We start from the raw sequence: 16165 nt of genomic DNA, 5'->3' as shown, positions 1-16165 counted from the left end.
TTTGTGCTTCTCTAAAAGATCAGCAATCTTGGAGATTTCATGTTTGTTTAAATTTTGCATGTTTTTTTGTTTATGCAACAGTGTTCTTACCGTTTCATGTACCAAGGGGGGCCAACTCTGTCGTTTGCTGATTTATTTGATACAAATCTTTCAGTTGTGGTTGATACTATTTCTTTGAATAAAAGTCACATCTCGTCTACTCTTACAGTGTTAATTTGGAAGGTGTGGAAATAGTATCTCAGAAAGTCATGAGGTCAATTTTTATCTTTTTATTTAAATAAGTATATTTTTTGTTTATTTTTGTAGAACCTGGAGGTTAAAATATTCAGTCTTGCTATGATAACCATGAGTTCATTAATCACTTAGCCATTTTGATGCTCGTTATTTGCTCAAAATTATTTGTGGCTAAGAGGTCAAGTGCGTTCTCAGAACTGTTTACTATCTGAGTGAGCTCATAAATTTAATGCTCGAAATAATAATCGGAGAATGTGCTTAGCATAATTTCAGATGATGTTTTATGTGTATCTCTGGAATGAAACATATTTTGCAACATATCATTGTAAGTTGAAGCCACCACCCACTAAAATTGTGAGTCTGGTACGAGTTTGAAATTAGACTTAAGTTCTCTCTGATCCTTAATTGTTTCATCTGAGTTGGGAGGTCAGTAAAAGGATGCAATTCTTATTTTATTCTGATTGCCAAGAATGGCCTCTACCCATAGTAAGTGACAGGAACTATCTACTTCAATTTCGCTGCAAGATAAACTACTTCTAACAGCAATAAATGCACCACTACCAACTGTGTTTAGCCTATCCTTTCTGAAAACCATTAGGTCATTCGCAAAAATTTTGGCTTAACTTTTCTCTGGCTTTAGCCAGCTTTCGGTGCCTATAAAGATTTGAGTATCAGTACTTCCTATTAGCGCTTGGAGCTCTGGTTCTTTACCACCACAGCTCCGACATTTTACAACTGTTATATCGATGGTTGCTGGATCTATGTTCTTCCTGTGTTCAACCTGAACCCTTTGAAATTGGAAACCCTTTTTGTGTTTGCCCAAGATCCTTTAATCTAAAAACTCAGCCACCCTATGGTGCAGGTCGAGGAATCTGTAGCCTACAAGGTCACAGAACCATCTGAGCCTCTGATTCAGACCCTCCGCTCGACTCTGCCTCTTCTTATCCAATCCTTCTTGAAGAACTGGTACTTCCAATACCATGTTGGTGATGCCTTTTTGATTGCTATTTTCAGGAGAATGGGATTCCCCAAGGTAGTTATGTTGTAATAAAAATAAATAAATAATATATCTAAACACAAAGATGATGTGACTTACCAAACGAAAGTGCCGGCAGGTCGATAGACACACAAACAAACACAAACATACACACAAAATTCAAGCTTTCATAACAAACGGTTGCTTCATCAGGAAAGAGGGAAGGAGAGGGAAAGACGACAGGATGTGGGTTTTAAGGGAGAGGGTAAGGAGTCATTCCAATCCTGGGAGCGGAAAGACTTACCTTAGGGGGAAAAAAGGACAGGTATACACTCGCGCGCGCACACTCACGCTCACGCTCACACACACACACACACACACACACACACACACACACACACACACAGAAACAAGCAGACATTTGTAAAGGCAAAGAGTTTGGGCAGAGATGTCAGTCGAGGCGGAAGTACAGAGGCAAAGATGTTACCGAGAAGAGAGGATATACTGAAGGGCAAGTTCCCATCTCCGGAGTTCTGACGGGTTGGTGTTAGTGGGAAGTATCCAGATAACCCGGACGGTGTATCACTGTGCCAAGATGTGCTGGCCGTGCACCGAGGCATGTTTAGCAACAGGGTGATCCTCATTACCAACAAACACTGTCTGCCTGTGTCCATTCATGCGAATGGACAGTTTGTTGCTGGTCATTCCCACATAGAAAGCTTCACAGTGTAGGCAGGTCAGTTGGTAAATCACGTGGGTGCTTTCACACGTGGCTCTGCCTTTGATCGTGTACACCTTCTGGGTTACAGGACTGGAGTAGGTGGTGGTGGGAGGGTGCATGGGACAGGTTTTACACTGGGGTCGATTACAAGGGTAGGAAAGGTGGTTTGGGGATTTCATAGGGATGAACTAAGAGGTTACGAAGGTTAGGTGGACGGCGGAAACACACTCTTGGTGGAGTGGGGAGGATTTCATGAAGGATGGATCTCATTTCAGGGCAGGATTTGAGGAAGTCGTATTCCTGCTGGAGAGCCATATTCAGAGTTTGATCCAGTCCCGGAAAGTATTCTGTCACAAGTGGGGCACTTTTGGGGTTCTTCTGTGGGAGGTTCTGGGTTTGAGGAGATGAGGAAGTGGCTCTGGTTATTTGCTTCTGTACCAGGTCGGGAGGGTAGTTGCGGGATGCGAAAGCTGTTTTCAGGTTGTTGGTGTAATGGTTCAGGGATTCCGGACTGGAGCAGATTCGTTTGCCACGAAGACCTAGGCTGTAGGGAAGGGACCGTTTGATGTGGAATGGGTTGCTACAGCAACACTACCTGACCATCCGTTGATAAATACCGGCTCGAACAACTATAGTTCATTTGTCAATGTGTCAAGCGTTGTGAGCCATGAAACTTGGAAGTTATTTCGTTGCACACGCATGTTCATTTCACCACACCTGACCGTCCGCTTGTTGAAAGACACATATAGCCATCCAAAACATAGTATAAATTGCTTGGCCTTAAAGTTCATTTCTTCATATAGAGTTTGGTTTCCAATGAAAATTCATACAAGTTTTGAGTTACAACAATATACATAATGTGACAACTTATACCTATGGCTGACATTCCACCCATTGCTTATATTACAAACATAAATTTCTTAAATTTTAGAACATTATAAAATGTTCATTAACTGGGTTCTGTTACTACAGTTTGTTTGTTACCTTTAACTTATCTTTGTTCACATCACATATATAAATTAATTACAAATAACATTTTTATGACACAATACAAGCATACGATACATTTTTGCTTCATTTTATAGATAGGCTTTTATCACTTATGGGAGCTCATTTCTTTCTTAGGTAGATGAGGGAGAAAAACATTCGAAATAGGTCTAAAACATTGCGCATTGCTGGCCTGACTAGACTTGACACCGCTTCCTTTGTTTGGGACGGAAGAAGGGAAATACTCATCTACTGGTTCAAGGATTTATGAGGAACTGTTGCTCGTACAGTCATGGACTAGTTGCCAAGAACTTTGGTTCATTGAAATAATGTGTACCGACTAATCATTGTCGTGTTGTTTCTACATGTGCTAGTGCTGTTTACTTCAATTCACGTGTAGGTTAGTGTAAAACATGATGTTTAACCATCATAGACTTATCTTTTTCAAATAATTGGAAATGTAATTATTCAAGCTTTCATGTGACAATGATATAAAAAATTAACTGGTTTTTGTAAAATCTCATGCTTAAATGTTTGTGTACTCTGCAGCAAATAGGTACTGATAATTGTCAAGGTGAGACACTGCGACGATGCATATTTCATTTGCCTTATGACCTTCATTATAAATATCCTTATAACTAAATTGTTTACTCGAGGTGCGGCCCGTTTCTTCATTTGGTACCTGTTACTCTCGACATAATTCTCTCCTTCTGCACTAGGACGATGCACTGATCGCTGAAAGAAAAAACTTAAAACTAACTCGAAACTAATTACATTGCGTAGCTCGGTAACCACTGATGCAATTGGTCATTGCGTAAGTCTGCAGATATTTCTGTACTTCGTTTAAATTTGTAGAGTTTCGTTTACTCTGTTACCCATTATGATCATTCACTCTGCAAAGAAAATTATTTGACATCTCTCATGGCATTTTGTTGTTAGTCCTTAGCTTACACGTTTTTCAGTTGTATTGAAATTTCTCTTGGCCCAATGGAAGTATTCATTAAATGTAGGCATTAGTTCAAAGCAGTTTATTTTTTACTGGGTTTTACTGTCAGCCTCTACCTCATACCCTGTATTTATTGAGAGAATTTGAGTTGTTGTTTTTTTTTTAAAGGCATCTTAAGTATCACTGCCTCCATTGAATAAATTTCCTTGCTTTCCTGTTTACTGGCCTTGACAATGAGGGGTTGCTAAGTGCTGCATAGAAAATCATGAATAATCAGAATTGATGTAGGGATACCATACTGTCATCAGTAGGAGACATTTAGTGGAAGTAAATAATCATTAAAGTGTTGCTACTACCCGGTGTTGATACTTTGTACCTTGTGTGTATGATATTGGGAACTCATGTATTTGTTCTGGAATCTTTAAAGATCTAATAATTTTTTTTGTATTGTTTTGTGCATAAGAAATTTTTCCAGGCATTACTGTCCTTGAAATCCCTGTTCAAAAGGCTTAATTACGCTAAAATCAATCCCTCCAACCCTCCCCCATGTTATGTGTGTTTACAAAGACCAACCACTTCCCTTATCAACATAAATCAGCATTCTGAGTAATTCCTTCACTAATGTGCACTTGTTATTAGATTATTAACTACGTGAAGTGTTCTAAAAGTTCATTCTTCATTTTTTCCCAGGTAAAAAGTGATCCACAAAGCATAATAGACATTATTAATGAAGAAGAAGAACAGTTTCTTAAAACATTGTCTCGTGGTCGGAACTTACTGAATCGTACCGTGGACAAACTTGACAATTCCAAGGTTGTCCCAGGTAAGAATGCCATTTAATTCTGCATTTGAAAATTCAGAAGCAGTTCATCTCGGTCCAATTGTTATGGAAGTATCTTTTTCTATTATTAGTGGATAAATAAAACTTTCTATTTATATCAGATACCAGCGAATCTCCGTACGTATGGCTTTAGATTTGTCATCCTCAGATGTCTCATAGACGGAAGGGATGGAAGGGCCTGAGTTGTTACTGAAGTTTATAACCTCCTTTTCTTTTTTTTATAATAAGCTTTGTGGTGGACTTTAATTCTGTAAGTAGTCCATGACATCATGGGACACAATATGGAGAATTAATTGAACTTTAATGAGCATCAGTGTAGATGGCTGTAAAATGTAAGCTATTTTGAAATATTTGCCGACATATTGTTTTAAGTATATATAAAGAAAATTTGTGGTTTAACATTGACAGTACATTTAGTACACCAATATTGCCATAAGTGCTCTTCAAGCTGTCTTATGATGCACGGTGAAGGGCACATCATCTACTATCATCATGTTCTTCTTTTTGTGGTCTCTTCACAAGGAGTTTTTGGTAAGAACAAATGTTGGTAAGCCTTCATATGTGCTTGAAATTCTCTATATTTACCACAGTGGTTATTTAGGAAGATTTATGTGGGCAGTAGCAACAGGTTAATTAGCTCATTTTGAACTGTGTTCTCAGAATGAATGATCGGTCATTGTAGTTGGGTGCATGTATGTGTTACTCTTGTGCTTACTAAATGAAGTATTAATTCGTGTTGAAATGTGTTGTTCCTTATGTTATCTAGTAACCTACCTTCTTACGGTCTGACTGATAAACAGTGTTCAAGAAATTGTTGAATGTTTCGTAAGCTACCATTTTCCAGTGAAACCTAGGTTGAATCTGCCTTTCCTACAATGAGTTTTATGTGGAATTTCTCTTTAAATTGTTCGGGACTCTTACTATTAGCTATTTTATGATTGTGAATGGTTCTGCTCAATTGTGTAACCAACTGTATAAACAGACAATATTTTGCTGTTTTCTTCATTTATTGATGCATGAAAATTAACAACTGTATATTCTTTATTTTTGCATTTAATTGATAGGACAGATCTAAATCCTGTACTGTATCCCGTACTCTTATTACTTTCATAACATATGTCTGATTTTAACAAATTTTTCTTTTTGAGAAACATTTTTCCTGCAACTGGCAACCTGCATTTATATCCTCTTTACATCAGCTAAATATCACAACTATTAGTGTATTATTTCCTACTCTAATTCCCTCAGTAGCACCTGATTTAATTCAACTGAAATTCTATTACACCTGATTTACTTTTGTTGGTATTCACTTACACCACCCTTTTCAACACATCATACATCCTATTCAACTGATCTTCAAGTAATTGGTCATCTCTGACAAAATTACGATGTCAATGACAAACCTCAAAGTTATTCTTTTTCCTCCCTTTCCAAATTATGCATTGGTTTCCTTTACTGCTTGCAGATTGTACAGTTCAAATAACATCAGGGATAACCTAAAATTCTGTCCCACTCCCTCAACATCTAGTGCTTCTCTTTCATACCTTCAACCTGGTAGATACAGTTTGTTTCCTTTACAAGTTGTCTGCAACTATAAACTGGAAACTGCAGCATCTCTTACTGGCAAAATTTGCTTCTATTTTTGTCGAAATTTGCATGAATTTTTGTTTGTAAATGATCAGACTCTCAAATTTAAAAGGTTGTCACACTGTATGAGTGAAGATAAATGAAGCCTCCAAAATCGCCTTTTTTTCCAGTTTGTTCTGCTGAAAAGCGACAGCACTTTTCCACCAGCGAACTGAATGCATCTCTGATTGAAGGTGGCTCTCGACATTCTTTGTCTTACATGCAGTGTATACGTATTTGTGAATTTGGACAACCATCAGCTGCATAAAGGAATCACGAAACCAAAAATTGGTGCCAGACTGGGACTCAAACCTGGATTTACCACTTACCACAAGAGGCTGCCTTACCATTAGGCTATTCGAGCAAGATTCACGGCCATGCCCAAACTTCCACATGACGTTAACCGTGTGTCTACAACATGTACTCGTACATTCATTATTTATATTCCCATACAGTGTTGTCTACTTCCTAGATGATATGGATGAAATGAGCCCGTGGTCTTGCGGTAATTGTCGAGCAGTCTAAACTTAGTCGCATGTTCGCGTCCAACAACTTTATTTTTTTACCTCATTTCGGTCTAAAGTTATGAGTCTGATTGAACATCGAAGGCAATTCGCTTAACATTCAACCCACCCGCAATAATAAGTATTCCAGAAACAATTCCGCAGGACAGCTCGTGGCTGCGTCGCGATCATAACAGCTTACGCTCGGGCGTTGCCTCGCGCTGCAGCGGCTACCGGCCACCGGCCAGACGCCACCCGCCGCCTGAAATCCGACGCCGCCCATGTGAAGACGGCGCCATGCTGTCAGTGTATGTATCAATGCCATTTTCGAATTTGAAGTTCTAGTTATCATCTTGCAATTAAGCACTGGATTTTGCATACTTGAAAATCATGAACTACAGTTAAGCATTGTAAAATTGAGTCGCAAGAGGAAAAAGGTGCAACATCTGCAACACAACGTTTACTTTTGGTATAACACAGGGGTGAATGTAGAGGAGGCAGCTAGAAAGATTTGAACTGTGTTTGGAGCGAGTGCTTTTGGGAAAAATACGCCAGAAAAAGATATTCTTGTTTCAACAAAGATCGTTCTGGCATGAATGATTTTCCACATTAATGAAGCCTCGACCACTGATATATGTGACAGATTACCATTTTTCCATCATGCTACATTTGCATTCAACAGGCAAAGTTCAGAAGTCTGGTGTAGGAGTACTGCATGCTCTAATTCTAAACAACAAAAATCACGGAGTGACTATTATTGAACGTCATCAGGTCGCTCATTGAGCATTCCTATGCAGTACTGTTACTGGCGACGTGTTATGATGCCTTTATCGTTAACTTCCTAAGAAGAAATGAAAGGCTGAATCCCACCAAAAGACGTAGACTAGAGCAAAGAGTAGTGTGAACATAATATTTTACATCTGATAGCTCCAAAAGTGTGTTTTGGACTACGAATTCTGCCCCAAGGGGTGTGTGAAACACAGCTGGAATTTGTTGTCAACAACTGAGACACCTTTCGGTCGCAGTGTGACTAACTCACAGGTGCCATGGAGCAATTGCGACGGGTATCATGCCATTAGTCATCAGAATATTAACCAGTGGTGAAATGTCTACTCTATTTAAACCCCAAGAAAATAGGAACCTTCTGAAAAAGGAATGTGAGGTGATATCAAAATTTATCCAACATACAAAAATTAACTGCAGGGCTTTCATGTATGCAGTAGTAACACACAAGGAAATATTATGTCTTGGAAGCGTATATTTCATTTCCTCTTCTCATATTAACGCCCTTGTTTTAGTATGAAGTGAGAAAATAAACAAGAAAAACTAAAGTTCCTGAGAAGCATATCAGTCATTTCCTCTTCTCATATCATAACTTTTGTTTTAGTATGAAGTAAAAAGAAATAAACAGTTTAAGGTTGTGAAGCATAATATGACACCAGATTCTTATCGGAGGCGCTGTCGGAAACGCAAAAAGCAGAGAGCTGTCCATTCTTTTGTCCAACAGTCTGTCTCCTTTCGCCGGCCGGTGTGGCCGTGCGGTTCTAGGCGCTTAAGTCTGGAACCGCGTGACCGCTACGGTCGCAGGTTCGAATCCTGCCTCGGGCATGGATGTGTGTGTTGTCCTTAGGTTAGTTAGGTTTATGTAGATTTAAGTTCTAGTGGACTGACCACCATAGATGTTAAGTCCCATGGTGCTCAGAGCCATTTTTTTTGTCTCCTTTCATGCATTACTCCCGCTAGGAGATTCTTGTTTCAGGACTTGTGGGCATCATGTTCTTCAGCAGAACAAGCGTTATGTTATTGTGCTAATTACGGTATGGAAAAATGCAAAAAAGACGATTTCCCCTAAAGCAGTGGGGATATTTGCAAATGTCTGTATTCAGCAGTGACTGCCAGCTGCCACAACACATCACAGAATCCATGCGACAGGCAACACAACTGTACGTGCACTTCAGACTTCATTCAGTAAGACGTCAGGAGATGGTCGGAAACGTCAAATTAACGTCTCTTTCCGAGTCATATTCAATCCAGAATGAGGTGTTATTAAGGTAGTTGAGCGTTCTAGCAATTACACTGTAATTCACATATGAGTATTCCGATAGCCAAAAGAACCCGTTAGTGTGAAACTATCGGGAACTGCATTAATATCAAACTGCAAGAACTTGAGACAAAACGTGGACTCTTCTCTTCGCTGGGTGACCTATTACTGTTATTTAGGATTCTCTCCGTCCTAGACGTAATGCAAATGGAACTTCAGAGGCGCTTTCCGCTATTCTTGACAAACATCAGCAACTTGTAATCACTGAGAGTTACAACTGCGTGATGATATGGCTCAGGTTGTCAGTAGTTGTGGTGGTGTTATGCTGTCAAACTGCTTACAGTAACGTTAATGGTGGCACACATAACTTAGCGCTGACTACCTACTTAAGTAAAGATAGTGTTGTGGCGTCGTCGCCTCTCTTTATTTGGCCTCAGCTTGAGTAATCCGATTTAACGAACATAGTACTCCATTCGCGGGCTGCTGATGATACAGTATTACTACAGAGATCATCGTGCGGGTATTACATTAATTCTGCATTGAATTGCTTTACAAATATTACCCTCAGCTATGCAGCTGGAATGACTCATTACACAGGTACTCTATGTTGCACTTGGTTAAGGGATCAGTTCGCTGCAATCCTGCTTCTACTGTTCGTAAATACTTGTATACTTCATAAACGGTTCAAATGGCTCTGAGCACTATGGGACATAACTTTTGAGGTCATCAGTCCACTAGAACTTAGAACTACTTAAACCTAACTAACCTAATGACATCAGACACATCCATGTCCGAGACAGGATTCGAACCTGCAATCGTAGCGGTCACGCGGTTCCAGACTGTAGCGCCTAGAACCGCTCGGCCACTCCGGCCAGCATACTTGCATACTGACCATTCGTTGACTAAATATGAGCTACAATGTGATTCGCATATATATGACATTGGTTAGTGCCGGCACAAGGCAATGACTAAGGGTTGGATGCCGTTGAAGTCCCGTTACACTGATGGCAAGACAAATGTTCGCAAATCACCTCTATTGCCTCAAAAACAATTGCATCTTAAATATCGAAGGACCGACGTCCACACTGTCACAGCGCGTTGAAATACAGTTAAGACGGCAGATGAATATTTGTGACCGACTGGGCTTCGAACCAGGACCTCCTGCTTACTAGACAGACATGCTGATCACTGCACTATTATTTTTTTAAAAAAGTTTGTGAAGACTTTCAGCACCAGGTAGGCGGAGGCAAAGAGGGCAGGGGTGGAAGATACGAGGCCTGGCCTCAATGCCTCCCCCATACCTGTCACTGAGCAGCTGCATTATTCCCATGTATTCCATGTTTGCACCCATATATGCCTTTAAATTGTGGAACAAAACTGAAGTAGTAATTAAGGTAAAATAAATTACAGATTGCCGCCTCCAATGGCGTGCGTTCCTTGTAGAACATAACTTATAACAGTGAAAAGAGTGACGGAAAAATACATAACAAACATTCGTCCAGAAATGTATTCACAATTTAAGTTATTATGCCCTTAACCACAATCCGAGTTGGAGTCTCTCTTCAGTTACAGCTAACCAGTGCGCACCTATTGCACTATTGTAAGAACCGAGATGCAGTATTTTGGATTTAAAATTTTGTAAATTCGTTGTAAGAACGGGACCAAGCTGCTTAGGTCATCGGTTCCTAAGCTTACACACTAATTAATCTAACTTAAACTAACTTACGCAATGAACAACACACACACCCATGCCGGAAGGAGGACTCAAACCTCTGACGGTGGGCACTGTCGAGACACAGCAGCCAACCTCTCTTTCTCTTCAGCACCTATCTACACACGCTCCTCGTCAGACGCTTATTCCCATCTTTGCCGCATACCACATACATGGTACCCCCAGCACCCCTGCCCCCCTCGCTGCGGCCATTACTCCACTCGCTCGCGGCCACACTGTATTCCCACTAGGTTTTGGACGATGTTGTGCGTCTAGCACTGAAAACTTTCGATGACCCGTCGAGACCCAAATAATTATACAGGATGTTTGAGGAGGAATGGTAAATATTGTATGAGGTGGTGGTATGGAAAATTGCAGAAAAAATGCGATAAAACCCCCTGTATACGGACATATGTGTGGTGTCTGTTCTTTCGGGAATGTCCGAAAGAAAAGACACTACGAATCTGGGTTCGAACCTGCTAAGGCACAAATTTTCATCTGGCGCCGTTGTTCTATTTTAATGCGCATGACAGCCTGGACATCTGTCCTTCAATCTTTAATTGATTAACAGGGCTGTCTATTTCGACTCGTAGTGTCTGTTCTTTCGGAAATGTCTGAAAGAACACACACACACACACACACACACACACACACAGACACACACACACACATACACACATTTTTATCTTAAGTGTTATTCGGAAAATGTTTGGCAACTCAGTGATAGTGCCAGACTGGAGCTGCATCAACCTACTCATTTCATTAGATATAGTTGTAATTTTCTGAACAATTCCTGTTTAATAAGTGACAGCAACAGTGTCTCTCATCGTTTACTATGTCGGAAACGTGCTTCTCTCTGCCCTGGCCTATACTATAGCAATGAGTGAATGCTCACATTCTTGATACCTCACTGGATAATACCTCACTGGCCGTGCTACTGCAACTGTAGCCAAAGATTCAAATCCCGCTGGAAAAGTACGTTTCAAGTCAGATGCTTTTGCTCCTCCCGTACTGTCATTGAAAACGATCACAACGAAATTAAGTATAGGTATTCTATGAAACCCTTGAGTTCATTCTGTGGTGCTGTGAAGATGAAACAGTAGTTTTTCACAATTATCAGATGACAGATGGAATTTGTCAGATTCCACTAATTATGATTGATTCACAGGAGCTTTTCTGCCGCTTATTGTAACAATTATTTGAATGCTAGAGCTGGAAGAATAGAAACATCAAATTTTCGCCATATGGAATGTTCGAATTCACCCTAAGTCTTCACGTTTCAAACAAAGGTAGAATATCCGTCAGGAAAGCTGACAACAATAAGCCAGGCCATGCCTGTCTTCTGGTGGATGTGCCAATGACAGTGATCTCAATAACAATATTGTACAGCAAATATACATTGCCAACTCTGCCACTGGAGTAGCTCCAAAACTATGAATTGCGTCTGGTGAATACGCTTTCAAGGTTTCGGTCCGATTAAGTCAGTAAAACACAAATAATTGCCGCAGTTATTAATTTATGACATTTAGTTTGCATTCAGTGCATCGATGTATTACAAGTAATTGCACTCTAGCCCCTAAACCTAGTTACAGAAATACAAATAAGACTCATTGACATATTATGAGGATCTTGCGGTCCTTGCCACCCGCTACTTTGAAACGAAGCTATAGTCACTTTCGAGGTCAATCACAGAACACATCATCTGGTATCCTTCCTGGCGGTATAATGAAACTTGGCAACAGCGCAGAATATGTTTGGCAACTCTGTGACTGACGAGTTACTTCCTTGATGGCACAGAACTATCCTGCTAAATTCACTTGATATTATCGTGTCATTTCAATGTAATACTGAGTGATTTTCGCTTGAGATGTGACATAAGGATATCAGTTAATCATTTTGAGTCCACGAAAGTCGATCCACATGGGAAATACAACTACTGTCGCCTCTTATGTTGCGGTTTATCTGCCATAGCGCTTACTGGGTCAATAAGTAAGTAGATGAAACTGCGCATATTCACTAGCTCCGCGGTAACATGCTTGCCTGACAAGTGCATGTTGCCTCTGTTCGCCTTTCGAGCCTTGCCGAAAGCCAGATTTTTAATTGTTTTGTAGCAGAGCTACAAGCAGGCAGATAAAAATTCAATGAGGAAATCGTAAGACAATGCTCTAGCAAAATCCGTCTTGCTTCTTTTAGTAACCCTTAGTGTCAAAGCGAAAACCTTGAGGTACTGCCAAATTCATAATGCCACGTTTTTGTTTTCTGCCGACATATTCGTTGTTGTTGTGAATACATAATTTTATCTATGAAATACCACATTTTCATAATACTTGCGAAGCAAATCATGTTAAGTAACACTTCACCAACTTGTTGGGAAGGTGGAAAAAGCATTACCCTTTCTGGATGCTCTCTGTATCTTCCTGGATGTCGAGTAATACGACCTTCGAGTAAATGGTTAGAGATGAAGAACCTAGTGGTGAATGAACTCATAGATGAGCTGAATGCGGGAGACTACTCTTGAAAAGAATAAGTAGACGATCTATTCACAGTAAGACTTAGAAAATTTGCTAGTACTGTTAAACCTATGTGCACTGAACATTGTGAAAAAGTATTTAAAGACGAGCTCCACGAAAATTGGTGTAGTATTATTTATGGGGAAGCACGTCCAGCATACATACTGAAAAATTACGTTTCTCGATGAAACTTTTAGTGATTTTTTGTTGGGGTTTAAGGGCACTCAACTACTGAGGTCATTAGCGCCCAAAACTTTAGAGAGGGTTGTAGTGTATCTAGAGGTAGCCCTGGATGGAAAACTATTATGAATACCTCACATAAAGAATATTTTCCACTGCGAAAGGTAATCTTATAAGTACTAGAAGCTTCTGTAGGGTAAACTGGGGTGTAAACCCAGTACGTACTGGATATACATCCCTGCAAAAAGACCAATGATAATTTATTGGCCTATAATATGAACAAAGTCGAACAGAAGGTGGCTGCTAGGGAGTCTGGCAAAGTGCAGAGACTGGCCTGCTTTCACAAACAGATGGAATTAGCGGGACATCCACTCTTGGAATGGATATTATGCTAGACATGCCCGCCTTACACCTGTGGTTTAAAATGGAGGCAGCGGGAGGGACATAAAGACTAAAAATTGGAAATAACTGGATATAGTTATAATATACAGAATCTCAAATCAGTAAGGCGATAGCTGGGGAAATGCCGAGTAACTACACAATAACTTCTAGCTATTTCAATAAACTTTGCCATGTAACAATTGGAAGCAGGGAACGGTGGAAAAACGAACCACAACACCATGCAGGAGACATAATATAGTGGTTTACTGACAGGTCGAAAACAGATGAAAGTACCATGTCTGGTGTACTGCCTAGAATCTCTTTAGGGAAGATGGCCACAGAATTACACTTTTTTTTTCTGTCAGCCTGTGCACGGAGGAAAATTAGAGTAGACCCTACAAAAATCGTAGCATCTATTTTTATTCAGACAGCCAAGCAGCTCTGAAATCTGTATCAGCCCCTGCAACTAGATCGAAAGTCGTTGCAGAATGCTATGAAGCATTTTCTTTCGGACATGTCCGAAAGAACAGACACCACACATATATCCATATACAGGGTGTTTCAGGAGGAATAGTAGATATTTTAGCAGGTAGTAGTACAGACGAAAAAAATTCCATATAAATGCGTCCACTTTTTATTGAGTACAGAGATACAACTGTTAGTACGTAATACTAACAAACTCAAAGCAAAGGCAAATGAGGACATTCAAAGCTGATTTTCAAAAATTCGCCAACCAACTTCAATGCACATTTGACTTCTCTTGATAACACCACGTCTAGCTCTACTGAGGTCGTCTTTGCGTTCTTTTATGAGGGCTGCACTATTCATAACCCAAACGATCAAATCGGCTCTTGGGTTTACTTTTTATTTGTAGACTTCGCCTTTAACCATCCCCGCAGCCAAAAATCTAAAGAGATAAGGTTCGAGGACCTTGAAGGCCAAGAAAAGTGCCCATATCTAATGATCCACCTTCCGGGAAATGTTAGGTTTGGATAATGTGTCACCTGACGACTAGAATGCGCAGGAGCCCCTTCATGCTAGAGGAACATACACGTTCTTGTAGCCAAACGAACCTGCATCTCGGTTCTTACAATAGTGCAACAGGTGCGTACTGGTTAGATGTAACTGAAGAGAGACTCCAAGTTAGCTTGAGGTTAAGGGCGAATCCCAAGGGTATGGCCACGAACAATTGGGAGCGGAAACTTAATGTCATCGGAACCTTGTTGAAGGACCATGACATGCGATTGTTAGACCGACTGCAGAAAGTTCACTTTATAAATACAAACATACTTAGCAAAATATATCATGTCGCAGCAGTCTTACCGATACTGCAGGTCACTGCACATAAAATATTAGCTGTAGCCTCTTGGTATGTGTGGAAACAAAATATCATATCCATTATAATTATCCGGGCTGTTACGCCGTGGTCGGTTGATGAATTTTGTCTCAATTCCCAACGTTTCGTCTCCGACTGCGGGAGACATCTTCAAAGGGGTCTGTAGGTCGATGGAAGGTCCAACACAGTGGGTATTTTTCTTTCTCAAATCAACAGAGTGAGTTATCATGCAGTAGCACAGGTGATGTAGTTTTCTTGCTCAACTTTCTTACACTGCGACCGAAAGGTGTCTCAGTTGTTGACAACAAATTCCAGCTGTGTTGCACACACCCCTTGGGGCAGAATTCGTAGTCCAAAACACACTTTTGGAGCTATCAGATGTAAAATATTATGTTCACACTACTCTTTGCTCTAGTCTACGTCTTTTGGTGGGATTCAGCCTTTCATTTCTTCTTAGGAAGTTAACGATAAAGGCATCATAACACGTCGCCAGTAACAGTACTGCATAGGAATGCTCAATGAGCGACCTGATGACGTTCAATAATAGTCACTCCGTGATTTTTGTTGTTTAGAATTAGAGCATGCAGTACTCCTACACCAGACTTCTGAACTTTGCCTGTTGAATGCAAATGTAGCATGATGGAAAAATGGTAATCTGTCACATATATCAGTGGTCGAGGCTTCATTAATGTGGAAAATCATTCATGCCAGAACGATCTTTGTTGAAACAAGAATATCTTTTTCTGGCGTATTTTTCCCAAAAGCACTCGCTCCAAACACAGTTCAAATCTTTCTAGCTGCCTCCTCTACATTCACCCCTGTGTTATACCAAAAGTAAACGTTGTGTTGCAGATGTTGCACCTTTTTCCTCTTGCGACTCAATTTTACAATGCTTAACTGTAGTTCATGATTTTCAAGTATGCAAAATCCAGTGCTTAACTGCAAGATGATAACTAGAACTTCAAATTCGAAAATGGCATTGATACATACACTGACAGCATGGCGCCGTCTTCACATGGGCGGCGTCGGATTTCAGGCGGCGGGTGGCGTCTGGCCGGTGGCCGGTAGCCGCTGCAGCGCGAGGCAACGCCCGAGCGTAAGCTGTTATGATCGCGACGCAGCCACGAGCTGTCCTGCGGAATTGTTTCTGGAATACTTATTATTGCGGGTGG

At 40.4% G+C, this 16165-nt stretch overlaps 1 protein-coding gene across 1 annotated transcript in view; it reads left to right on the top strand.

The window, feature by feature from the left end:
* The window catches only part of LOC124776768 (alanine--tRNA ligase, cytoplasmic), a 181497-nt gene that overhangs the window by 103118 nt on the left and 62214 nt on the right, over positions 1 to 16165 (top strand). Inside the window, exon 9 of the mRNA XM_047251907.1 lies at positions 4555 to 4687. Coding sequence (XP_047107863.1) covers positions 4555 to 4687 — 133 coding nt within the window. The remainder of the gene's footprint in view (positions 1 to 4554; positions 4688 to 16165) is intronic.

The sequence above is a fragment of the Schistocerca piceifrons genome, chromosome 2 (genome assembly GCF_021461385.2).
Source record: "Schistocerca piceifrons isolate TAMUIC-IGC-003096 chromosome 2, iqSchPice1.1, whole genome shotgun sequence".
Taxonomy (NCBI): domain Eukaryota; kingdom Metazoa; phylum Arthropoda; class Insecta; order Orthoptera; family Acrididae; genus Schistocerca; species Schistocerca piceifrons.
This window is presented reverse-complemented; position numbering and strand designations above follow the sequence as displayed.